Source organism: Pecten maximus, chromosome 12 (assembly GCF_902652985.1).
Source record: "Pecten maximus chromosome 12, xPecMax1.1, whole genome shotgun sequence".
In the NCBI taxonomy this organism is placed as follows: Eukaryota; Metazoa; Mollusca; class Bivalvia; order Pectinida; family Pectinidae; genus Pecten; species Pecten maximus.
The window spans coordinates 19,604,667-19,631,051 of NC_047026.1; the positions used below are offsets into that span (position 1 = coordinate 19,604,667).

The following is a 26,385-nucleotide window of genomic DNA, read 5'->3' on the forward strand; positions in this document are numbered from 1 at the left end:
GGCGGGCGATTCCAATCAACCAATCGTTTTATCATGAATGTCACATTTAAATCTAGTACAGGAAAAAAGAAACTATATCACTGCGCACTGTCAATGTTTATTTAGTTGTATTTAAAATGTATCATTTAACATTTCATTGTTCAACTGGGAAGTTTTAATGTCTTATTTTGTTACGCTATTACGTAGCTTTTTGTTTTAGAATGAATTGAGTCACTTGTAAAATTGACTTTAAAATACAACTTCCGGTTATACTTTTTTTGGCGCAGGCCAAATTGACCGCATTACTCCCTACGCATTTGTATTAGTCTCGCGCGGCGATTACCGGGGTACGCGCGATATTATTTACGTTTAACAGCCGTTAGGAAGGTAAGGCCAACTAATAATTGATGTTGTATAATCTTAAATTACCCATTTAAATGATATTCTTAAATCATATCAATCTAACCGAACTGCTTATTTACTAACAATGTCTCGAGGTGGTTCCGCGGGTAAGTTTGAATTTTGGCATTATCGATAAAAAAAAGTATGGCATGGAAAGGGAAAACAGCTGAGAGCGTTAGTACTAACGGACCAATGATAAAGCTATCCATCATAAATGTTTATGATTAAGTTGCCAATGTTTGATGTGATGAAACGATTGTATGTTTTCAAAAACGGAACTTTGTGTACGATGAACATGCATTAAAAATTTATGCATATTGTGCATGCAAAACAAAAGCCGTTTATTCCTTTGTGACCCAGTCGCTGTTCGGCAATGATTTTATCAAAAGTCCTAACTTTATTTTTTTTATATTTGCACTGACTTAAAAAATGTCATTTATTCGACTGGCCTCGCACTTATGTGGCGTTTTTAACTAAAATATGAGAATATAGATTTGCATATTTTAGCACATATAGGTCCTATGGGTTGCATGATTTGAGGTTTCGTTATAGATTTATTTCATATTTTGTGAACGAGGACTTATGTAACTACTTAAATAAATAGCCTTGTCCATATGATTGCATTAATCAAAATAACATATGGTCCTCATATATACTACATTTAAAATGGTTTAGGCAATTAGCAAATGTTGTCCTTGTATTCTTAATTATCATTATATTTTTACTCTTTTTGGTATACCTGGGGGCCGAGTGGTTAAGGTGTCCCGACACTTTATCACTAGCCCTCCACCTCTGAGTTGCGAGTTTGAAACCTACATGGGGCTTATGCCAGGTATTTTCTCTGGGTGCTCCGGCTTTCCTCCAAAATCTGGCACGTCCTTAAATGACCCTGGCTGTTAATAGGATGTTAAACAAAAAACAAACCAAAATGGTCTACTTGATTCTGACTGAACAATATTTGACACCTGACATGTAATGTTGACGCTCATTAAGTTCATTAATGATGGCTGTTCACTTAAATATTAACAGGTGTTTACATAAAAGAAGTTAATAAGGACATTCTTACATATGACTGTCAACAAGATTACAAATTTATTAACAAAGTAAATGAATATTTTGCAGTATGCTGTATGGTAAAATAGTAGTTATCAAGCGGACAGGGGCAGATGGGGCACAATTTCCCTTGACAACATCAGTATGTTTGTTTGGAAGGTAAGTTCCTCTAGCTTTATGGACTTCCTACAAATAAATTGGGACATATATTTATTTTTGTGTCTATGGAAAGCTTCCAATGACGAATGTTATCTCAAAAATGTTTTAACTATTTAATTTAAATTTAAGTCTTCATCGACTTGTATTGAGTTCGTGTTTTTAATATCGGTCTCTTCACAAACTTTAGGTTTTTGGAACTTATTTCATCTCCATTTCACACAGGGTAAACAGAAATATGGGCTCTCTTTTTCTAAAGTAACATTTTTTATAATTATTTAATTCAATAATGCAAGTGCTTTGAACAAATTTCAATATGATTTCAATCAATATATTCAAGAAGTATTTTGTTTAATTTTACTTGGGACTTATAGTCTACTTTAGAAATGCCCTTCAACATGTCTGCTCAATTAAAAAAGAAAAAGTTATTTGATTACATCCTTTCATAAACTTACCATCCACTCTGGTCACTATTAATTTAAAAAAAAAAAAATAAGATTATGGAAGCTTCCTATCAAAAATATTCAAATTTTAATTAAGGGCTACAGCCACAACACCTCCCTTTCAAAATGTCCTCTTATCTCCTCTGTTCTGATAATTATAGCAAGAGCAGAATGGAGGATGCTGTAGTATGACTTGAGATTTGGGTCGCACCATGATTAGGTCTCTGTCATGCAAAAGTTAAATTTTGAGCCTAGGTAGTATCTATGAAGTATGCAAAATGAAAACAATGCTTTTAATGTTTGTAGATCCAACGAGTGTGACATACGCATCCAGCTCCCAAATGTATCCAGAGAGCATTGCAAGGTCACTGTAGATGAAAAGGGAAAGGTAACAAGTTAATGTGTTTTTTCATTTGTTTCAAACATGTATGCTGAACATCTGTGAATGATTGCTGGTACAGTTAGTCAGTTAATATTAAATATGGTCTGATTTTCCTATTCTCGTTGCCTATAACATGGAGGTTAACATTTTGTGATATTATATATTTCTATTTTTAGAAATGAGTAAATATTATGTTTATGATGTCATAATCATTGTTATGTCACAATTGATGCTCAGGTTTAAATTTTCCTGATGAATATAATGGAATTCCACCATTTTGCAATGTAGTTTAAAAGAATTAGAACCTTTGATTTAATAAATATGGTGTTATACCAACCTGGTAGAATCAAAAATAATAATCTCTGGCTACGTTTTTTATCTATATTCTACCATGTTGACCTAACCAAATCTGATGAGGAAATTGCTGGAATTTGGGGTCATTGTTGACTACATGCATATATATGTTCCAAGATAAAAACAAAATTATACCCAATTCTCTCAAAGTTTGGACAATGACTCAAAATTTAAGAAACTGTGCTGGAGAAAGTGCTTCTTTGTATAATTCCTTTCGCCTTTATCCAATGCCTGCATATTCAAATTCCATCAATTTCAGAGCTCTCAATAATCTTGAATTAAATTTCATTTTTTTGTTTTTCTTTTTTTAATTGTTTGAAGAAATCGATAAACTAGTAATTTTGAAAATTTTAAAAAAGAACTGTACAGCTCTAAGACGAACATGCATTGTTTTCAAGCCATATTGTGGTAATAAAAAAACATGTTGAAATTTGATTAAATGTATACATTTTTCATTTCAGGTGTTCCTGAACAATCTCAGCACAGTAAACCCAATAAAAGTGAATGACAAAGTTGTTCATGGTGACATTGAGTTGAAGAATAGTGATGTTTTTACTATAATTGATAGGTCTTTTCGCTTTGAGTTACCAGAAGAATCTTCAGTCACTCCCAAGAAAATGAGTTCTCCAACTAAAGTCTCAACCCCAAAGGTTTGTAATGTACTTGACTGGTTTTACCATGTTGTCCTGATGTGTTAAGAAAATTGCATGAAAGTTTTGTTATGTGAGTTGTGTTTTTCTTGTGTATATTTTTGGTTAGGGCTGTAACGAATACGGGACACAGTTGTTTGATAATATGGATTTGATAGACAATGTATTGTGTTTGCTATTTCATAATTACCCATTTGTTTCCATTGCAGGCAAAGTCCTCTTCACCTATCAAGTCTGTGAATACAAGAAAACCTTTATCCCCATCAAACAGAGAACTAGATCTCCAACCTGCTGTAGCACCCAAATCTCCGAGTAAAGATTCCAAAAAATCTGGTGTGTCAAAAGCGAGGACACCATCTGGAGCCGTAGCAAATGTGCCTTCTACACCAAAAGGATCTGGTGATGATTGTCTGCACAAGATTCTCACTCCAAAGACTAAACCACCGCGTACACCTTCATTAAAAACACCTCAACCTACTCAGGAAGCAAGAGGAAGAAGCACAACACCAGCAAAATCCCGAGTACAGTCACCATCTCCTGCTGCAAGATCAGCTAAGGAACATACTTCTAGGTCGACTACACCAAAAGCAGTTGAAAAAACACCCAAAATGGCAACACCTTCTGGAACCCCTACCAGTGACCCAAAGTCAAAAACTGTGGAAAAGACTCCAAAGAGTAGCACTAACAAGACTGTATCAACACCAAGGGCAGCAACTCCTAAATCAACATCTAGAGCTGCTAGTCCTAAAGTTGCCACCCCGAAGGCAACACCAAAAGCTGTTAGTCCTAAGCCTGCTACCCCGAAGGCAACACCCAGGACTGCCAGTCCTAATGCTGCTACTCCAAAGGCAACACCGAAAGCTGTCACCCCGAAGGCAACACCCAGGACTGCCAGTCCTAATGCTGCTACTCCAAAGGCAACACCGAAAGCTGTCACCCCGAAGGCAACACCCAGGACTGCCAGTCCTAAAGCTGCTATCCCGAAGGCAACACCTAAAGCTGTCACCCCAAAGGCAACACCCAGGACTGCAAGCCCAAAGGCCGTTACCCCAAAGGCAACACCCAGGGCTGCAAGTCCCAAGGCCGTTTCCCCGAAGGCAACACCCAAGGCCGTTACCCCGAAGGCAACACCCAGGGCTGCAAGTCCCAAGGCCGTCGCCCCGAAGGCAACACCAAGAGCTGCAAGTCCCAAGGCTGCCACTCCAAAGGCAACACCCAGGGCTGCAAGTCCCAAGTCTGCCACTCCAAAGGCAACACCCAGGGATGCCAGCCCCAAGGCTGCCACTCCAAAGGCAACACCAAGGGCTGCAAGTCCCAAGGCCGTCACACCGAAGGCAACACCAAGGGCTGCAAGTCCCAAGGCCATCACACCGAAGGCAACACCCAAGGCTGCCACTCTGAAGGCAACACCCACTGCAGATCCTATGGATTGTAAGTATTTTTCTCTTTATCACATTATCTCCATTAAATGTATCAATTGTATTTTTCAGTGGAAGACATACTTGTACAGTTGTTAGATTTGAACTATGTACATGTCATTACATGATAATCTTCGCCTAGTTTAATAGTTGTATGAAATCTAGAATTTATGCATTCACCCAACATTTTATTTTATGTTTGAACTGTGACAATAAAATCAGATGGCTTATTCATTTTTCGAAGTAAAACGATCATTTTTCACATCATTGGTCTGTTCTGCCATGTCTCACGGCTATATGTCATCAATACTGTAAGACACATGTAATAATAATATTGTGATGTTATAGATAGTTACCACATAAAAATAAACATGATGTCGCTCAGCTGTCTTTTATAGAACTAAGTTTAAAGTTTTTACTTGCGTTTTATTTTTTATGAAATCTGAAAATACAAATGATAACAGAATCTTACACTGTTGGTGATGTAATATGGAATTGATTAGGCTTCTGTCACATTGAGATCAAACTAATTTAAGTACTTTTCCTTGCCTCTACGATACACTGCAATACAAGATCTAACAATACCTTGTGAGAGGTCAAATCAGCATGACCTATGGGCTTCAAATATTAAAGCCAGTGAAAACTGGTCAATGACATCATTAATCAACCAATGACAGTCAAATGAGCTTTCAGATGCATCTCCATAGTATTTACGTCTCGATTCAACACTTGATTTGAGAAACGCAAAATTTCAAAAACATTATTGGTACTCTATCTTAATGGTGACAGGACGGATTGTGTTGCCAACTTGATTTCGAAAATTGTTACCATACACCTTATTCCCTTTCAAACTAAATTTTTTATCACAACGCAATGCACTGATTGGCTGGGCTCAGATGACCTATGATATCGGCTATTGTTAATTCTTGTTTTGCAGTGTATTGAAGAAGAGTGGAAATTACAAGTCTTAAGTGTTTAAAATACTGTGACTAATCTTGTTTCATCATTGTGTTTCAGCAAAAAAGACACCTTCAATGGAAGGAAGACGAAAGGTAACTTGAGCAATTTATGAAAGTCACGTACCGTATATGACCTAATAAGGGCACAGGGTGCGGGTAATTGACAGTGGGTGTGCCCTGATTAAGATTCCTTGTTCTGAAGTTTTATGCAACAGACTATGCCTTATAGCAGAATACCAAAGGCTTTTGAAACGGTAAAATATTCAGTCGTAAAAATATTCCTGATGAAGATATTAGTGCTGCAACGATACACTTCCATCGCGATACTTGTCTCACGGTACGATACGTATCACGGTACATTTACAGCTTGCCCCATAAGTTTATCCTGTCAGCATTCGCTCATTTCTTTATGGATATCTCTCAAATTTGGTATATAGTTAGAAGACCATATGAACTTGTGTCCCCTGCAGTGATTTTGCGATTTAGCCCTTGTTAACAGAGTTATGCCCCTTTTTCACACAAAATGTGTCATAATTTTGTCCGGCTATGCATTCACTTAGTTTTTGATGGATTTTCTTGAAACTTTATACAGAGTTGAAGGATGGCATGAAGTTGTGTCTCCAGTAACGGCTTCTTCCAAAAAACCTTTTTACAGAGTTTTGCCCCTTTATGTAAAAAATGGTTACTAGCTTGTCCAGGTATATGCATTTGCTTTGTTTTCAATGGATTTTACTCAAATTTGGTATATGGTTAGAGGACCGTATGAGGCTTAGCGCTATGCAAAGATTTTGCCAAATTACCGGTTCTAATAGAGTAATGCCCCTTTTTCTTTGAAAACGAGCAAAATTTTGTTCGGCTATATGCATTCACTTAGTTCTTTCCTAAACATAGAACATGTTTGATTTGGTTATAGTACCATAAATAGGCAGCTTCAAAAAGTATCCAAACCATTAATGGAAAAGCGGGGGGTATACTTGTCACCCCCTTGGTGACAGCTCTAGTTTGTACAAATTTAGCCATCACATTACAGTTGTAATCATTAAAATGTTAATTAAGTTTAATTAAAACAAATTAACCCTTAGAAGTTTTGACATGCTTATTGTTAGCTATAAGGCATTTTGACAAATTGGGTTAATTACTGTATTTGTTTTACAAAGATTAATTGTTTTCTTCGTAAATTATCTAATTTAAATCTTGAATTATTTTGCTTTCAATTAGAATTCTACTCATTTTCCAATTGATCTGGGCCTGTTCGTTTATGAGGAAAAACCGGTCCGTCAGTATTTAAATGTAATATTTCAAACATAATACTGATAGTAGGCCTTTCTTAACGGACTTGCAAATGTCAATACATGCCTAAGAAGCCTTTGTCAAGGCTCATCTGAAAGTAATATTAAATTACCAGGTCTGTCTTTATTTCATAAACTAACAACACTGGTCCAATCTTTTGTACCGCAAAAACGAAAATGGCCCTGTTATTGATGAGTGAACATTTTTCTTTCGTGGACAGCTCCGGGATTTACGCAGGATAAACATGATAAGTGTATGCCGTACGATCTGTAGCAAACTTACGCCTTTAATGAAGTAGCGAGAAACATTATTCAGGTTAGGAAATAACCCAGATCTGTAAGTCGTCATCAGCCAATCAAAATACAGGATTCCTGACAGTAGATCGGGAAGAATTCGTCTTGAAAATTTTGATTCTGAAACGATTTTAAATAAATTTAAACCACCTGTTTCAGCTACATGTATCCAGAAAAGTTCCAATATATATATATAATTTAAATGAGCGATACAAATTTCTGTGCTGAAAATCGGAAACGGCCTGAACCGTGAGAGTACCGTGATGCAAGATTAAAATACTGTGAACCGAACCGTGCCATTTATACAGCGATATACCGTACCACGGATTACCGTTGCAGCACTAGAAGATATCACATTGAGTATTCATCATCATATATTAAGCTTAAACATAACTTGAATATTCCTGTAAACCATGCTAGCTGTTATTTAGAACAGAGAAGGTGTGTTCCACCATTTATGTTCAAATGGAACTCTTTTGTGTTCTATTTATAGACACAGGTGATTTCCCAGATCATATCGGACATCGTTTTCTTTGACCTAATATTATTATAATAATTGATTTACAATGTCTTACTAGCTTTCTGTTCTTAACAACATTAAGTTAACAAAATGAATTAAGTCTTTTACTTGATCTTCAAATAAATATTGTAGTTATTGGTAAATAATTTGTATGTGTATTTAGCATTAGTTTCGGGCACACTTTATACAGACATCTGTATCACTGAATAGACAAAATGTGGTGAAAACTTCTGTTCCAGTGACTTAATTTGCTGAAGAAAATTGAACACATAAAGTAGCAAAACATTTCACATGGGTTATTACTTTTGAACACCATTTTGGCACTCGGTCCAAGTTTTTTTTCTTAGGAGAAAAAAGGTAGGGGTGCCCTTACAGAGGTTAATCTAGACTATTTTTACTACCGAAATTTGGTAGTATTCCCCACTGATGGTGTTTTCCCCTTTGAATAAAAACAAATTCCCCATCAAGAAAAAATGACATAAAACAGGGGAAAATTCTCCAAAACACAGGAAATCACCCTAATTTTGATGAAATATGTAAGATTTGTAGCAAATAATAGCTGTTAAATGTTAAATTATATAGAATAATTCAAGACACTGCCATCCCTTCATTTCCCCTAAATTTGGGTAGTATTCCCCTAATCCTAGATTAGCCCCTGCCTTATTAGGGCAGGCACACTTCACTTATTAGGTCATATACGGTATATATTAGATATTGAACCTATTGCAAAGAAGTGATTCTAAATATGGAATTACAATATATATATATGTATATATGTAATAGCCAATGCAATCTTTTCCTTTATGTGCTTCCTTTAGTTATTGGAATCAGTGAAATTTTCTGATCGGTCATCTGTATCTTATGTTATACTTATCAGCTAATATTCTTTAATTTATGATGTTGGACATTTCTGACAAAGCTCACTTGGTTAATTGGTCAAACACCTCATCCAATTGATACTTGACAAACTACATTAATCGGAACAGCAATAGATTCCTTTCTTTTACTGTATCTTAATATTTAACTGAACAACTGCCATTTCATCATCCCATAATATATTAATCCTGACACGTATATGCATCCATTTGTAGTCAATGCCGACAGGAAGTCCATATGTGCCAAAAGCTCAATCACTGAAGAAAAATTTATCGGAGTTGCGGCGTCGATCAAAACCTGTATTGGAATCAACTAGTCCAAAGCATGCAGGTAAATTTAAAAAAAAGGATTCATATGCTCCATTGACTGTCTTTTGTTACAAATATTAATGCAATCCTTTTCCAGAAGTCAACAAACCCTTACATTTTAACTTTCCACAATTGCAAGTTTTCAGGTATTTTTTAAAATAATGTGTTTAAAGATAATGATAGATCACAGATTTGTTTATAGGTGACTTCCTTTTTTGTCAATCTTATATTGTAAAATTTACAATTGTAAAAATCTACATAAATCTAACAACATTCTTTCTCAGTTTAACTGGTCACATTATTTTCTCCTGTCTTTCTTTTCCTACTTGCATTTTCACTGCTCTCAATCAAATTATTTTTCTGAAAATATGATTTCGTGCCCAATCGTGGCAGTTCAGGACTTTCAAATAACTACATGGTCTTGGTCACACAAGAAGAAACACAGCTGACTCCCATGTAGACCTAAATTTGCAAGTTTTTAGAGCTTTCATGTATTTGTTTTTATTGGTATACTCTCGGGGTGAGAAAAATATTTCCTAAAAGCCCTCGTCCAATGGGACATGTGCCTGCCACTCGTCCCTGAACTAGAATCAATTGTCCCTCTGAATTCTAATCTTCAGTTTAAAAAAACTGATAACATGTTTTCAGTGTTTTTGATCATTACTTCTTGTAATTATACAATTTGAACTGCAGTTTTGTGAACCTTTCATGAAAAGCAAGTCTATCGTTCGCTTGCCCATAGCGACATTTAAACTGATGTCTATAGGCCGAACAGGAAGTAACAAGTCAGTTCAAAGCATTAAAACTTTTTCCGGACTTTGTTTTAAATAAAGTTTATTATAAGTTTTATGTATTCACCTCGCCCTGTGATACTTTTTTATATCGGGTATTAGAATACACAAAGACAATATATAAAAGTGTATAATATTGTTAAAATATTGTCATTTTCAGTGCCTTTTAAAAAAATGTAATTGATATGATACTGGGTCCGGATTTATTTCTGTCATTTACGTATATTAGTCTTACCCTTGATCACATAAATGCATCAGTATCACGTAGACGCTTCTGCAGAGCAATCACAGAGAAAGGGCTAACTATTCAATGGAACTTGCTTTAAGTATGACTTAATCCTAATTGTTTTGAAAATTCGTAGAATAAACACTAAAGACAATATTTATGAACATGATTTATTCATTATTTTCTTTTGAAATTAACTCGTCACCAGGGACGAGTGCACTACGACATATACTCGTCCCCAGCCAAATTTAACTTGTCCAGTCAGTTTTCTGAATGCCTTTGACAATTTGGTCAGAGGTGTAAATTTAAAGTGAGATGGGGGAATTTCAACCTGGTGAAAGATTCTTCAAGTATCAAAATAAGACTTGGCTACTCGAGAATCTCTGGGAAGTAGTGGTGGATAACATGTTTTCTTGTCTATATATTATATGTACATTTCCAGTTGAATTTTTGCATATGCCAATTAAGTACAATGTCTAATGATATCAATAATAATGATCATCTTGCACATTCTGAAGCTTTTGTTTTCAAAAGTATTAGTTTGTAAAATCTCCCAAGTATACATCTCAATACAGCATAATGCACAATGGTGGAGTGGGACATATAGTGTTACCAATGTCTGTCACATCCTGTCCCGTTCCAATGCAATGTAATTAGCTAATCTCAGGAACTGCTGATGCAATCCTCACCAAACTGTGGTGTCAAGTTGAAAACATTTCCTAGTTCTTTAGGCTTTTCCAGTAAAACATCTACCCCACCCTAGTCTCCAGGTTTGGTAAGGGAAACCACTTATAGAATTTAGCTAATAAATTACATAGAAGTAATAGGAAGGCAATCCAACCATGGATAGAAGTGATTTATTGTGGAGTCCTTGGGTTTGGTAGATATTTTTAAGGTATAGCCCTTACATGAGCCTACAGTAAATTTCGTCTTTCCTTACTACAGATTATTTTAAACAATTTTGTTATATAAGTATTGTGTTTTTCAGGATCACCGAAGACACCTGAGAACAGGAAGAGAAAGTCAACTGAATCTATTGCACCGAGTTCTAAAAGGAAAAGAGTATCATTTGGTCCCCAATTGAGTCCGGAACATTTTGACAAGCAGTTACCACCCATCACTCCTATAAGAAAAGGAGCAACTCCAAGAAGACGATCTGAACCCCTAAAAAGAACATCTCCTCAGTCTCTGTTAAAACGAAGATCAGTAGCACCAAAGACTACTCCTATCAAGAAAGAAAGTCCTTCAAAATCTCCCAAGGCAGCAACCCCAGCTAGGGCAAAGTCTCCTGTAGTGTCGCCGAAATCTGCTACACCCAAGGCAGCAACCCCAGCTAGGGCAAAGTCTCCTGTAGTGTCGCCGAAATCTGCTACACCCAAGGCAGCAACCCCAGCTAGGTCAAAGTCTCCTGTAGTGTCGCCGAAACCTGCTACACCCAAGGCAGCAACCCCAGCTAGGGCAAAGTCTCCTGTAGTGTCGCCGAAATCTACACCCAAGGCAGCAACCCCAGCTAGGGCAAAGTCTCCTGTAGTGTCGCCGAAATCTACACCCAAGGCAGCAACCCCAGCTAGGTCAAAGTCTCCTGCAGTGTCGCCGAAACCTGCTACACCCAAGGCAGCAACCCCAGCTAGGGCAAAGTCTCCTGTAGTGTCGCCGAAACCTGCTACACCCAAGGCAGCAACCCCAGCTAGGGCAAAGTCTCCTGTAGTGTCGCCGAAATCTGCTACACCCAAGGCAGCAACCCCAGCTAGGGCAAAGTCTCCTGTAGTGTCGCCGAAACCTGCTACACCCAAGGCAGCAACCCCAGCTAGGTCAAAGTCTCCTGTAGTGAAGCCGAAATCTGCTACACCCAAGGCAGCAACCCCAGCTAGGGCAAAGTCTCCTGCAGTGTCGCCGAAACCTGCTACAACCAAGGCAGCAACCCCAGCTAGGGCAAAGTCTCCTGTAGTGTCGCCGAAACCTGCTACACCCAAGGCAGCAACCCCAGCTAGGGCAAAGTCTCCTGCAGTGTCGCCGAAACCTGCTACACCCAAGGCAGCAACCCCAGCTAGGGCAAAGTCTCCTGCAGTGTCGCCGAAACCTGCTACACCCAAGGCAGCAACCCCAGCTAGGGCAAAGTCTCCTGCAGTGTCGCCGAAACCTGCTACACCCAAGGCAGCAACCCCAGCTAGGGCAAAGTCTCCTGTAGTGTTGCCGAAATCTGCTTCACCCAAGTCTCCAACACCTAAGACAGCTACACCAGCAAAGGGCAATTCATCCAAAGCCTCTAAACGGAAATCGGAGGGAAAAGGAATCGGTAATGCCTCTTTCACAGGAATAAAGCGTCTGTTGAAGACCCCAAAAGCGAAAGCCAATGTATCTGTAGATGTCAGTTTCACAGGCCTTCAGGAAATGATGAAGACACCCACTGTGATAACTAGTACCCCAAAACAGTCCAGTAACAAGAAAAGACGTGCAAGCACTGGTGCTGTAGGACTATCTATAAAGAAGCAGCTCGTAACTCCATCAAAGTCGGCAAAGAAACAGAAATTAGACGTGAGTTTTGATGAATTAAAAGCTATAATGCCTAGTCCAGTGAAATCAGTTGATACTACTTCAACACCAATCAAGTCCAGCACTCCCAAACCTGTTAAGAACTCTCCAAAAGCCGGAACTCCTAAATCTGCTAAGAAAACTCCAAAATCTGTGAAAAAGACACCTGAGCAAAGTACACCTAAATCTTCTAAGAAAACACCCAAATCAGTCAAGAAGACACCCAAGGCAACACCTAAATCAGGAAAGACACCAAAATCTGTATTGAAGAAATCTGTTAAGAAAACTTATCCTCCACATGCTCTCAAAAATGCTGTAGCCTTAAGAGCAATCCATGGCAAGGATGCTGTGCCAAGTCTGGGAGGAAGTTGGTCTGACATACTCAAGAAAGGAATCATGCAGAAAGGAGTGGCCAGGAAAATGTCTCCAGTACGTCCCAAACCTGTACATGTGAAGAAAGCCCCTGCTAAAGCTACAAAGGTTTGTATAGATGCCTAGCAACTTCAAAATACTTAGTTCTGATCATTGCCACAGTAGCATTTAAAACATGTGAATTCTAGATGTAGAAGAGTCCTTGTTTAATCCTCACTTATACTTATTTAGGTTCCCCCTAAGACTCCAAGAACTGCAGCTGCAAGGAAAGCTCCAACGACAGGACATGTCAACTCCCCAGTTACATTGGTTATCCACAAAAAGTCATCAAAAACACCAAAAGTTCTGCCTAAAAAGGGTCGTAAGAGTGTAGGAAGAAAAGTTGCCAAGGTTGGTATATTTAATAGTTGACTTTCTATTGTGATTTTATTAGCTCACCTGGTCCATGATCAGGCATTTAAAAAAAAGAAAAAAAATGTGAGAATTGGCTTCAAAGGATTTTCAATTGAGTCCTGTAAATCTTTTATTTCACCCAAATGACTTTCATTTGTTAAGTCAAGCTCAAAGATGAAAGTAATTTCAGTCTTATCATGACATTCGACACAGACCGCCAGCTATCTCTTTGAGCTGTAACCCATTTCAGAAGTTTGTTCAACACTGTTAAGTATGGGGAGAAAGGTCTTCCTTCGACGTCATCATCTGACAGACTACTCATCAACCTTAAAATTCTTTCTTGCTTTCCAATTACCATGTTTTCAGCATAGCTTGTACATACATTTTTTTAAAGTCTGTATAGTAGCTACAGACCTTTTATTCTAAGATATTACAGTGACGTAAAATGGTGCAGGACATTGAAAGATAAGTATTAATTCATATGTGACCGGTTATTTGACCAGTTTTGACAAAGATCCGGATTGGACAGAGTCTTGCTTAGACAGGGTTCATTGTATATATAATAGATCTTGCTTCCCATAGGTTTGGAGGGGCAGAATACCAAAGGAGTGAGAGAGAAAAATTTTCGAGTGTTTTTCAATTTAAATGGCTTTGAATCTTGCTTAAATGATTGTGTTGAATGCAGTGCAAGAAATGGATTGTCAAATCCAAAAGTGGCAACAGTATTTGTAATATAACTTAGTCTTTTACCATAGTCAATAAAATGTACTGGTAAGGGATGCAGGCCCCATGGGCCTCATTATTAGAAAATTACTTTATGTGCCAAGAAAATATGTGCATTGAGGTTATTTTAGATGTTGATTTAATATCAATGTTTTCTTTATATCTTTTAATTTCTTCTTTAGAAAATTGCAGAGGATTTGAATACAACACTGACTGGTCTGACAGATTTGTTTGACTCTCCAAAAAGGACACCAAAACAGTCGCCTAAAATACCTGCCTCTGCTGGTACACCTCACTCCCTATACTCAGACATTCCAGATACTCCAAATGGTCCAGGAGAAATGATTGTATCCCCCATTTCAACAGGCAAGAAACGCAAGTCTGCTGCTTCCCCTAACCTTGTTGGTGTTAAGAACCTTTTCAACAAGAAGAAATCTCCCAAGGCAGCAAGTCCAACCGGCATAAAAAGATTGATAGCAACTCCTAAACAAAAGTCATTGGCTGCCAGTCCAACAGGCATTGCAGATTTGTTTAAGGTAAGCTCTCATTATAATTAGGGCTGTTACAAGTACCTGATCATGGAACAAGTTTGATTAGAACCTGGGTTCAAAATAAATACCAGTCAAAATAGGCAACACTGTCCTCCAGCATCAACTGTCAAAAAGGTCACAAAAACAATATTCCAGTCATTCAGTTTTCATTTTGAGTTGCTTTTGAATCAAATGCATCATTGTTGTAGTTTTGATTTCTCATGACTATTTCACTGTTGGACTCCAAATGAAATTATGTTTGGATTAATGCTAGGAAAAGAATACAATACTATCACTAACAAAGTCTAGATAATAATGAAGACTTTATTATCTCTTCTCTGTTTAAAAAATGTAATATTTTCTATGATCAAAATACTTCCATTCTTAAAATTTACGTACCTGGGGCCAACATTCTGTACCAGTGACAGCTCTCATTTTAATTTCCCCAATAGAGTATACTTAGGACACTAGCGGTTGCATTCCGTGAAGGATTTTGATAAAATCTTACATAATGCACACAATGAAAAAGGACCTTGATAACATGGACAAGTTGAGAGTTTCACAGATTTTTAGTCAAGGTCACTATTTTTAGAGAGGGCCGATAGAGAACATGTATTGCTTGTATATTTGTAAATATTGATGATTATATCTGTGTATGGTTTGATTTTTAGCATATTAAGCAGTTTAAGTTTGTTTTAAAAAAAAAAATAATAGAAAGATTGATTTATAGACACCAATTTAAATAGGAAAATTGATTTATAGACACCAAAGGCAACACCAAAAACCGCTCCAGCAAAGGCAACACCGAAAACCACACCAGCTAAGGAAATGCCTAAGACAACACCAGCTAAGCCATCACCCAAGACAACACCAGCTAAGACAATGCCTAAAATTGTTTTGTCAAACAGAAAAAATCTTAAGGCTGTAAAGTCCACTAAGAAATCTCCAGCTGCAATGAAAGTGTCACCACCCAGAAGGTTAGTAGTTTTACCTGCTACAAAGCATGGTGGGCAGTATGATAAAGATAGGATATAATTTGTAATTCAATTTTGTCATTTAAAGTTGTTTCCTCTATTTCTCAAAAGCTACAGAAATGATCTTTTTAAAACATCAGTGTTTTTTGGGGGCTTTTGGTTTTTTGACTTAGTCATGAAAAAGTTTGATTACTGGATATCACAAACAAGACTACTATTAAATACCTAAAATAACCTTTTTACAGGGGAAGGAAGAGGCCAGCAACAGATGTTATATCACCAGCTGTGCCAAGTAAATTGGTAAAGACCAGTGAAGCTAAAGCAAAACCCAAGTCCAGCAAAACCCAGTCCAGCAAAACCATTGCCAAGGTAATGATGAACTCTTTTGTTGTTGTTGATAATTTAATAGAATATGTTATAATCATTGAATAACTTCTAAAAACCAAGAGGTAGAGCCTGATATTTCACATGAAGTGTGCTGGTATGAAGTCATGAATTTCATTAACAGAAGTAGGCCATATATTATTGTTTCAAGATATTGACATTTAGCATAAATATGATATAAATGATGTATCCTTAATATAAAGTAATATTCATCACTCTTTTATTGTAGATTGAAGGGTGTGAACAAGTCTCCAGCAAAATCTCCAGCTAAAGGAAGATCAACAAGAGGTATACTTAATTTCATAACCTTATCATTGAATTGAACTGTATCCATATTGTCCTGTCAGAAGCAGCATCTCTATCAGCTTCATTCCTTATATGATTCTGATGAATTTATATAAATTATTTCAAATACAAGAATACCTCAGATTGAGTAATCTTTCAGGACAACAATGAGTAATAGCAGGTAATTGATACATGATTTCTCGATAGGGATTCGTGTTGTAATGTAGCCTTCAGATCTTAAATAAACCACTTTTATTCTCTAGTATTGTTTTTGTCTATTTCAGGGAAGAAAGATGTAGCTAAGAAATCTCCCATCAAAGAGGCAACAAAGAATACAGTGCCAGAACCTGCCCCAGTTGATTCTCCCAAGGTAGAAGCACAGAGAAGCAGAAGAGGAGGACCTGCAAAGAAAAAGCTCCCTACTCCTAAAAAGGATTCACCTGTGAAAAAAGGGAAGAGGGCAGCTGCTGTTCCTATGAAAACCAAACCTGTAGAAGAGGCTAAGCCTTCACCTGCAAAGAAACCTTCTCCAGTGAAGAAGACAAAATCTGCAGTTGTTAAAACAGCTACACCTGTCAAGAAGACACCTGTTAAGAGAACTCGAAGGGGTGCTCCTGTTGAGAAACCAGTCAAGGCTGAAACTCCAAAGGCAGTAACACCTGTGAAGAGAACCAGAAGGGGTGGTCCAGTTAAACAGACACCTGTTAAGAAAGCAGAGGTAAAAACTGTAACTCCTGTGAAGACAGCACCAATCAGCAAAAAGAGCAATGTTTCAAAAACTGTCAAGGCTGAAACTCCAAAAAAAGCAACACCTGTGAAAAGGACTAGAAGGGGTGGTCCAGTTAAACAGACACCTGTTAAGAAAGCAGAGGTAAAAACTGTGACTCCTGTGAAGACAGTATCAATCAGTGCGAAGAAATTGCCAGTGGAAAAAGCATCAGAAGTGGAAGACAAAATAGCTTCACCAGTGTCCCCAGTGAAGAGAAGCAGAAGCAGAAGGGGAGCCCCAGTTGCAAAATCGCCAGCCAAGAAAGTAAAATCAACCAAGAAGGTCGAGGCAAAGGCATCACCTGTGAAATCTCTCAAAAAGACACCAGCCAAGAAAGTGGAAAAGACAGCAACTCCTGCCAAATCGCCAAAAAGGGCACCATTGAGAAGAGGCAGACGAGGAGCAACGACTGTTCCAACACCTGTTAAAGCCTCTCCAGCAAAGCCTACCTCAACGCGTGGAACAAAGAGGAAAGCGAACGAAGAGCAGGAGAACCAGGCAAAGGTACCAAAACTTTCAGCTGCAATTGAGATTGCGAAGCCTTCACATGTTAAGAAAAATAAAAGAAGTGCTGTATCAAAAACTGCCACACCAGCCAAGATCAGTCCAGTAAAAGCAAAGCGTACAAGAGGTAAAGCAGCAACACCATCAAAGAATGTTATTGTGGAGAAAGTAGACAGTCCTAAACCTAGTACAGGAAACAAGAAAAAGGTTATTAAGGAAAACACCAAGCCTGTTTCCCCTGCCAAGGTTTCTCCAGCTAAGAAAGGTACAAAGGGAACTGCTAAAACTGCAAAGGTTGATACCCCAGCCAAAGTAAGTCCAGTCAAAGCTAAACGTGCCACAAGGGGAAAACCTGCAAGCCCAGTGAAGAAATCGCCAGTTAAACCAGCGAAGACCAACAAAAAGACAGCAAAAGCAGCCAGTCCTGCCAAAAAAGCTGCCACACCTATAAAGCGTTCAACAAGAAGTAGGAAGTGAAATCTTGTAAAACTTTCCACACATACCTCTTTATGTACATATTTCATGAATCATTCTCATTGTAAATATCTAAATGTAATTGTATAAATATATGTTTTGTTGGGTTTTTTTTGTAAATGCCTGACTAGAGATGTATCATGTAACATGTAATAAGATTTCTATTGATCTCAAGGGCAATCAATTTGTGTTTTGGAAAAATAGCAATATCTTGTTCAAATGAGAAATTCAATGTGATTCTGGTATAACGACATTTTTGAATTGGCAAATTATAGCACTCCCCTCAATTGTTTTTTTGTTGGGTTTTTTTTTCTGAAAAATATGCTTAAAAAAGACCTTGTAGTATTTTGAGAACTCGAAATAATTTTGAATTAAAATAACTACATTTTATATAAACTGTTTCGAAGATCTGCTGTTAAAAACAAGTTTACCTCTTAAATATACCTCCTAAATACCTACAAATTATTGTTAAGTACTGTACATCTATTGATTTAAATGTACAATGTATTGTTAAAAATGTACATCAAATTTTTATTTTGTTGAGCTTATAGCACATTCTTCTAAGATTGGATTGTTTTCTCTTTTATTTCTCATTCTTTTTCTTTTCTGTCTTTCTGTGAACCTTCTTAAGATTTTTTTTTTGTCTTGTGTAATGTGTTTGAAATTTTTAATATATTAAATCTGGGCAGTCATTGTACATAATACAAAGTCTCATCATCATTAATCATTTCCTCATTGTGTATGTGTATCCATTGCCTGTTCAAAATCTTAGTATCACAAATCAACATTCAGCTATACTTCGATATTGGCAGGGAAATTGTCTTCCTGTTATTAGTTTTGCATAATTTTGAAATTAACAACTTCCTGTGTATGTTAGATTGCCACACTAGTAGTTATATGTAGTTGTTGATGATAGACTGATCAATTTTTGTAGTCATGTGTATGCCATGTTCATTGTTTGTGCTTTTTAAATTATTTTGCTAGTATTTCACCACTGGTTGAACTGGTTTTAAATCTATTGCAGTTTTCTTTCAAAAAGGTGTTTGATCAATACGAAATTATAAACATCAAATTTAAGTCTTTCATTTTACATATTTTAATGGTGTTTTTTCCAAATCGATTTTATTATAAGACATTGAAGGAGAAACTTTGGGTTTATCTAGCATTTTCAGTGAACTTGATTTCTAATATTTGTAATACTATTTTAATGAAGTATAAATTTTAACTGAAATGAAATATAGTATCTTAAACAACTTGTAGAGCATGCTTTAATATGTTTATCGCTTCACACATATCATACTCATTTGCTGACTGTCATGCTCAATACACAACTTGTCCAGATCATAGTTAATTAATGTTGGCAATCATCACAGAATTCATAGATTCTATATAACTATTGTATCAGAACTCTAGATATGTTAGTAACAGAAGTCGTGTAACAATAAAACTCATCTGAAACGTATGTACCTAGTTTCTGTTAATTTACCTGCTTCCTATATGTTTACTGCCTACTGTGTGCAAGAAAACTTAGCCATGTCGCCATATTTCATAGTTGCGTTTTGTGATAAACACATTAATTAGTGAAGTAATTGAAGCAGTATTCAGTTCCTGGGTAATATACAGCTTAACGGTAAAAGTAATACACAGCGTAACAGTACGCAAAATGCAGCTAGGACTGTTCCAGGAAAACATGGGACAGGGAGAAGGCACTTAGAAATTAAGGGACCCACCTATAGAAGTGATTTAAAGTTTTGATGAGCCTCCCATATCACTTTTTTTGAATGGCACCCTGGTATAGAAGCAATTTAAATGTAAAAATGATACAAACATCAAATACACCCAACAAAATCAATTTATTTCAAACTCAATAACCCATAGATGTGATTTTGATTTGAACCCACCCTACCACATTTAATTTCTTAAGTGCCTCTTGCCCTATATATGTTTACCTGCAAAGAAAATGGATTGAAGATGCCTTCTGACACAGGGTAGTGGTATTTGGTCGGTAGTATACTGGAGTGATTTACCTTGACCAAATATTGGAGTCTGCTCCAGTGTATATATGTACATTGTATTTTGTTTTTTCACAAAATCATTTATTCATTTCGCAATAAGCTGGTTGTCCTCTTGGAAAAGGGCTCTATTCTGCCTGCCTTTCCATTATTTATCATTTGTTCTACCAATAGTTTGATTAAAAATATCTGTCTAGTTTGTGAAAAAAAAACTAAGATAAGCATATCGCAATACAGGTAACACTATTCAAAATCTTATAAATATTGACATGCTTGCTTTGAGATGTAGAAATATGTAAAGCCTGATGACAAATTTAGATTTTAAATCGTATGTTATGAAGCCCTATATTAAATGGCAAATCTGTATGTATGGAAAAATGAAATGGTTAAAAAAAAAAAACCATGCATAAAGGTGCTTATATAATGTACATGTACATGGAAAGTAGATATTTAACAACTGATTTATTTACAAAGCCACGTCAAATATCAGTTTAAATTCAGAGGGTCCAATTATATCTAAAAGGGCAATTATGTAGAAAACATTTGAAAAAAGTCATCAATATCTATTTTATTATGGAATACCTATAATGAGTTGTCCCCTATGGTGTATGACCAGATATTCCCGAAGGTAAAGTTGACGACAACGCACCTGTAGAATCAAGTAATGTTTAAGACAACAGAAATGCAAAAACCAAAAACAACAGAGATGCGAAAACCAGGGACGACACAAATGCAACTACAAAAGACACAAATAAGATGCTACTACAAAAGACACAAGAAAGATGCTACTACAAAAGACATCAGAGATGCTGATACAAAAAGACACTAGAGAGATGCTACTACAAAAAGACACAAGAAAGATGCTACTACAAAAAGACACAAGAAAGTTGCTACTACAAAAGACATCAGAGAGATGCTACTACAAAAGAAACCAAAGAGACACTACTACAATAGAAACCAGAGAGACACGACTACAAAAGACACCAGAGAAACGCTACTACAAAAGACACTAGAGAGATGCTACTACAAAAAAGACATCAGAGAGCTTTTACTACAAAAAGACACCGGAGAGATGCTGATACAAAAAGACTCCAAAGAGATTTTACTACAAAGACACTAGAGAGATGCTACTACAATTAAAAGAAACCAGAGACACTACTACAAGACACCAGAGAGACGCTACTATCAATGACGACAGAGAGACTCTACTACAAAAGATGTCAGAGACACGACTACAAAAGACGACAAACACACGACTACAAAAGACGACAAACACACGACTACAAAAGACGACAGACACGACTACAAAAGACGACAGAGACACGACTACAAAAGACGACAGAGACATGACTACAAAAGACGACAGAGACATGACTACAAAAGACGACAGAGACATGACTACAAAAGACGACAGAGACACGACTACAAAAGACGACAGAGACACGACTACAAAAGACGACAGAGACACGACTACAAACGACGACAGACACGACTACAAAAGACGACAGACACGACTACAAAAGACGACAGACACGACTACAAAAGACGACAGACACGACTACAAAAGACAACAAAGACACGACTACAAAAGACGACAGACACGACTACAAAAGACAACAAAGACACGACTACAAAAGACGACAGACACGACTACAAAAGACGACAGACACAACTACAAAAGACGACAGACACGACTACAAAAGACGACAGAGACATGACTACAAAAGACGACAGACACGACTACAAAAGACGACAGAGACATGACTACAAAAGTCGACAGAAACATAACTACAAAAGACGACAGAGACATGACTACAAAAGACGACAGAGACATGACTACAAAAGACGACAGACACGACTACAAAAGACGACAAAGACACGACTACAAAAGACGACAGACACGACTACAAAAGACGACAGAGACATGACTACAAAAGACGACAGAGACATGACTACAAAAGACGACAGAGACACGACTACAAAAGACGACAGAGACACGACTACAAAAGACGACAGAGACACGACTACAAAAGTCGACAGAGACACGACTACAAAAGACGACAGAGACATGACTACAAAAGACGACAGAGACATGACTACAAAAGACGACAAAAAAACGACTACAAAAGACGACAGAGACACGACTTCAAAAGACGACAAAGACACGACTACAAAAGACGACAGAGACATGACTACAAAAGACGACAGAGACATGACTACAAAAGACGACAAAGACACGACTACAAAAGACGACAAAGACACGACTACAAAAGACGACAGACACGACTACAAAAGACGACAGACACGACTACAAAAGACGACAGAGACATGACTACAAAAGACGACAGACACGACTACAAAAGACGACAGAGACATGACTACAAAAGACGACAGAGACACGACTACAAAAGACGACAGAGACACGACTACAAAAGACGACAGAGATATAACTACAAAAGACGACAGAGACATGACTACAAAAGACGACAGACACGACTACAAAAGACGACAGAGACATGACTACGAAAGACGACAGAGACATGACTACAAAAGACAACAGAGACATGACTACAAAAGACGACAGAGACATGACTACAAAAGACGACAGAGACATGACTACAAAAGACGACAGAGACATGACTACAAAAGTCGACAGAAACATAACTACAAAAGACAACAGAGACATGACTACAAAAGACGACAGAGACACGACTACAAAAGTCGACAGAAACATAACTACAAAAGATAACAAAGACACGACTACAAAAGACAACAGACACGACTACAAAAGACGACAGACATGACTACAAAAGACGACAGACACGACTACAAAAGACGATAGAGACATGACTACAAAAGACGATAGAGACATGACTACAAAAGACGATAGAGACATGACTACAAAGACGACAGAGACACGACTACAAAAGACGACAGAGACATAACTACAAAAGACGATAGAGACATGACTACAAAAGACGACAGAGACACGACTACAAAAGACGACAGACACGACTACAAAAGACGACAGAGACACGACTACAAAAGACGCGACTACAAAAGACGACAGAGACATGACTACAAAAGACGACAGAGACACGACTACAAAAGACGACAGAGACACGACTACAAAAGACGACAGAGACACGACTACAAAAGACGACAGAGACACGACTACAAAAGACGACAGAGACACGACTACAAAAGACGACAGAGACACGACTACAAAAGACGACAGAGACACGACTACAAAAGACGACAGACATGACTACAAAAGTCGACAGACATGACTACAAAAGACGACAGAGACATGACTACAAAAGACGACAGAGACACGACTACAAAAGACGACAGAGACATGACTACAAAAGACGACAGAGACACGACTACAAAAGACGACAGAGACATGACTACAAAAGACGACAGAGACATGACTACAAAAGACGACAGAGACACGACTACAAAAGACGACAGAGACACGACTACAAAAGACGACAGAGACATGACTACAAAAGACGACAGAGACATGACTACAAAAGACGACAGAGACATGACTACAAAAGACGACAGAGACATGACTACAAAAGACGACAGAGACATGACTACAAAAGACGACAGAGACATGACTACAAAAGACGACAGAGACACGACTACAAAAGACGACAGAGACACGACTACAAAAGACGACAGAGACACGACTACAAAAGACGACAGAGACACGACTACAAAAGACGACAGAGACACGACTACAAAAGACGACAGAGACACGACTACAAAAGACGACAGAGACACGACTACAAAAGACGACAGAGACACGACTACAAAAGACGACAGAGACATGACTACAAAAGACGACAGAGACATAACTACAAAAGACGACAGAGACATGACTACAAAAGACGACAGAGACACGACTACAAAAGACGACAGAGACACGACTACAAAAGACGACAGAGACATGACTACAAAAGACGACAGAGACACGACTACAAAAGACGACAGAGACACGACTACAAAAGACGACAGAGACATGACTACAAAAGACGACAGAGACATGACTACAAAAGACGACAGAGACATGACTACAAAAGACGACAGAGACACGACTACAAAAGTCGACAGAAACATAACTACAAAAGACAACAAAGACACGACTACAAAAGTCGACAGAGACACGACTACAAAAGACGACAGTGACATGACTACAAAAGACGACAGAGACATGACTACAAAAGTCGACAGAGACACGACTACAAAAGACGACAGTGACATGACTACAAAAGACAACAAAGACACGACTACAAAAGTCGACAGAGACACAACTACAAAAGACGACAGTGACATTACTACAAAAGACGACAGAGACATGACTACAAAAGACGACAGAGACATGACTACAAAAGACGACAGAGACATGACTACAAAAGACAACAAAGACACGACTACAAAAGACGACAGAGACATGACTACAAAAGACGACAGTGACATGACTACAAAAGACGACAGAGACATGACTACAAAAGACGACAGAGACATGACTGCAAAAGACGACAGTGACATGACTACAAAAGACGACAGAGCCACGACTACAAAAGACGACAGAGCCACGACTACAAAAGACGACAGAGACATGACTACAAAAGACGACAGAGACATGACTACAAAAGACGACAGAGACATGACTACAAAAGACGACTACAAAAGACGACAGAGACATGACTACAAAAGACGACAGAGACATGACTACAAAAGACGACAGAGACATGACTACAAAAGACAACAGAGACATGACTACAAAAGACGACAGAGACATGACTACAAAAGACGACAGAGACACGACTACAAAAGACGACAGAGACACGACTACAAAAGACGACAGAGACATGACTACAAAAGACGACAGAGACACGACTACAAAAGACGACAGAGACATGACTACAAAAGACGACAGAGACACGACTACAAAAGTCGACAGAGGCATGACTACAAAAGACGACAGAGACATAACTACCAAAGGAAATTAGAAAAAATCGTCTTGCTGGCAGTTGGTTATTGTGGAGAAGATACGACAAAAGCATCGCCTCGCACCAAATGCAGAGTTTCGACTTTGACTAGCTTAAGACTGCTGTCCGACTAACACAAGACTGTTATTCGATTTTGACGGTAGGATAAGCGAGTATTCGATTTTGACAGTAGCATAGACGGGTATTCGATTTTGATTGTGGGATCAGCGAGTATTCGATTTTCACGGTAGAATACGGTTTCCCATGCTATTAAAAATGGTACAGTAAGTATCCACGTTATGTTACATGAAGAAAAAGCTACGAAAAGTTTCTTCTTCTCGTCCACATAGCATAAAGTTGATTGGCGAGAAGATTTGGGGCGATTTATCTACTAGATATTTGAACTGATTAAAACTGTCCATACTATTAAATCAACATATTTATTAGCATCAACTAAAACGTAAATCATAAAAATTACATCGTTTTAAAAAGTGAACTTCGTCTTCAGCCTCATTTGATAAACACTATTTACATATTCTGTTTTTATGGGTAAATTCGGCTAGATTGACAGTACACATACTGCCTTTAAATTATCATGTTCTATGCATGCGCCTGTGGTATATACATGTGGATATGATGGTTGCTCTTTGGCAGATGTGAACAAATTCGAACAAGTTCAGTTTAAAGCAGCGATGCCTTTTTCGAGTAAAGACTCGTTATATCAAGAAATACAATTAGAATTCCTAGTTGACAGAAGAAAATAACGGACTCTACATTCAAAATTACTTAACGGTTCTTATATACATATATGTTCTTATATGTCGAATTCCGTTTTATCGTTTACCTTTTGCAAACATGACTTGCACATCAGATCGTTATTGAAGTGACTAAGTGAAAGAAACTTTATCGTGACTATATCGGCAAAACTACACCAAATTACAAGTGACATAACGAAACATTACATATATATTTACATGTATTGACCAGTCTTCACACTAAACTGATGAGCGACAGAGCGAAGTTATAATGATTATATAATGTTGACAAATATTGACCAAACTTTTCACCAAAAATGATAACTCGCTTAATTCGAACACTCGGATAACTCGAAGTTTTTTCGTGGTCCCGTCGACTTCGAGTTAACGAAGTTCCACTGTATTTAACTAATATTCGTATGCGTGTATGAAAGATCTACATTATGAAACTGGTTTAGTTAATCTTTCAAATCGTCGAAAACGTAAATAAAAATCCAACTTTTATATAAGATACATAATCAATTATCTTCGGACTATTAAATTATCCTCTTCCACCTACTGTTGCAGAAAATAAC

General features: G+C 37.5%; 2 protein-coding genes across 3 annotated transcripts; both read left to right on the top strand.

Annotated features, from left to right (window-relative positions):
* The first annotated feature begins 291 nt into the window (after positions 1-291).
* Positions 292-16,840, top strand: LOC117338846 (proteoglycan 4-like). Of its 2 annotated transcripts, XM_033900209.1 has the most exons (15): positions 292-366; positions 1,504-1,593; positions 2,340-2,421; positions 3,231-3,419; positions 3,629-4,225; positions 4,295-4,850; positions 5,855-5,889; positions 8,991-9,105; positions 11,089-13,112; positions 13,236-13,394; positions 14,303-14,656; positions 15,413-15,627; positions 15,870-15,993; positions 16,238-16,296; positions 16,578-16,840. In XM_033900209.1, exons 2-14 carry the CDS (start codon positions 1,505-1,507, stop codon positions 16,277-16,279), a joined length of 4,581 nt encoding a protein of 1,526 aa, XP_033756100.1. In that variant the 5' UTR covers positions 292-366; position 1,504; the 3' UTR covers positions 16,280-16,296; positions 16,578-16,840. The 2 variants fall into 2 exon arrangements, with proteins under 2 accessions (XP_033756100.1, XP_033756099.1); XM_033900208.1 differs by having other exon boundaries at positions 3,629-4,850.
* LOC117338905 (neurofilament heavy polypeptide-like) lies at positions 16,461-18,043 on the top strand. Its single transcript, XM_033900270.1, has 2 exons — positions 16,461-16,464; positions 16,578-18,043. Exons 1-2 carry the CDS (start codon positions 16,461-16,463, stop codon positions 18,041-18,043), a joined length of 1,470 nt encoding a protein of 489 aa, XP_033756161.1.
* Positions 18,044-26,385: the final 8,342 nt, after the last annotated feature.

Excerpts from the sequence above, each read along its gene's own strand:
- LOC117338846 (XM_033900208.1), top strand. The coding sequence starts at position 1,505 with ATGCTGTATGGTAAAATAGTAGTTATCAAGCGGACAGGGGCAGATGGG. Across the intron at positions 3,420-3,628 it reads CTAAAGTCTCAACCCCAAAG|GCAAAGTCCTCTTCACCTAT; the intron begins GTTTGTAATGTA and ends TTTCCATTGCAG. Across the intron at positions 15,628-15,869 it reads AAAGTGTCACCACCCAGAAG|GGGAAGGAAGAGGCCAGCAA; the intron begins GTTAGTAGTTTT and ends ACCTTTTTACAG.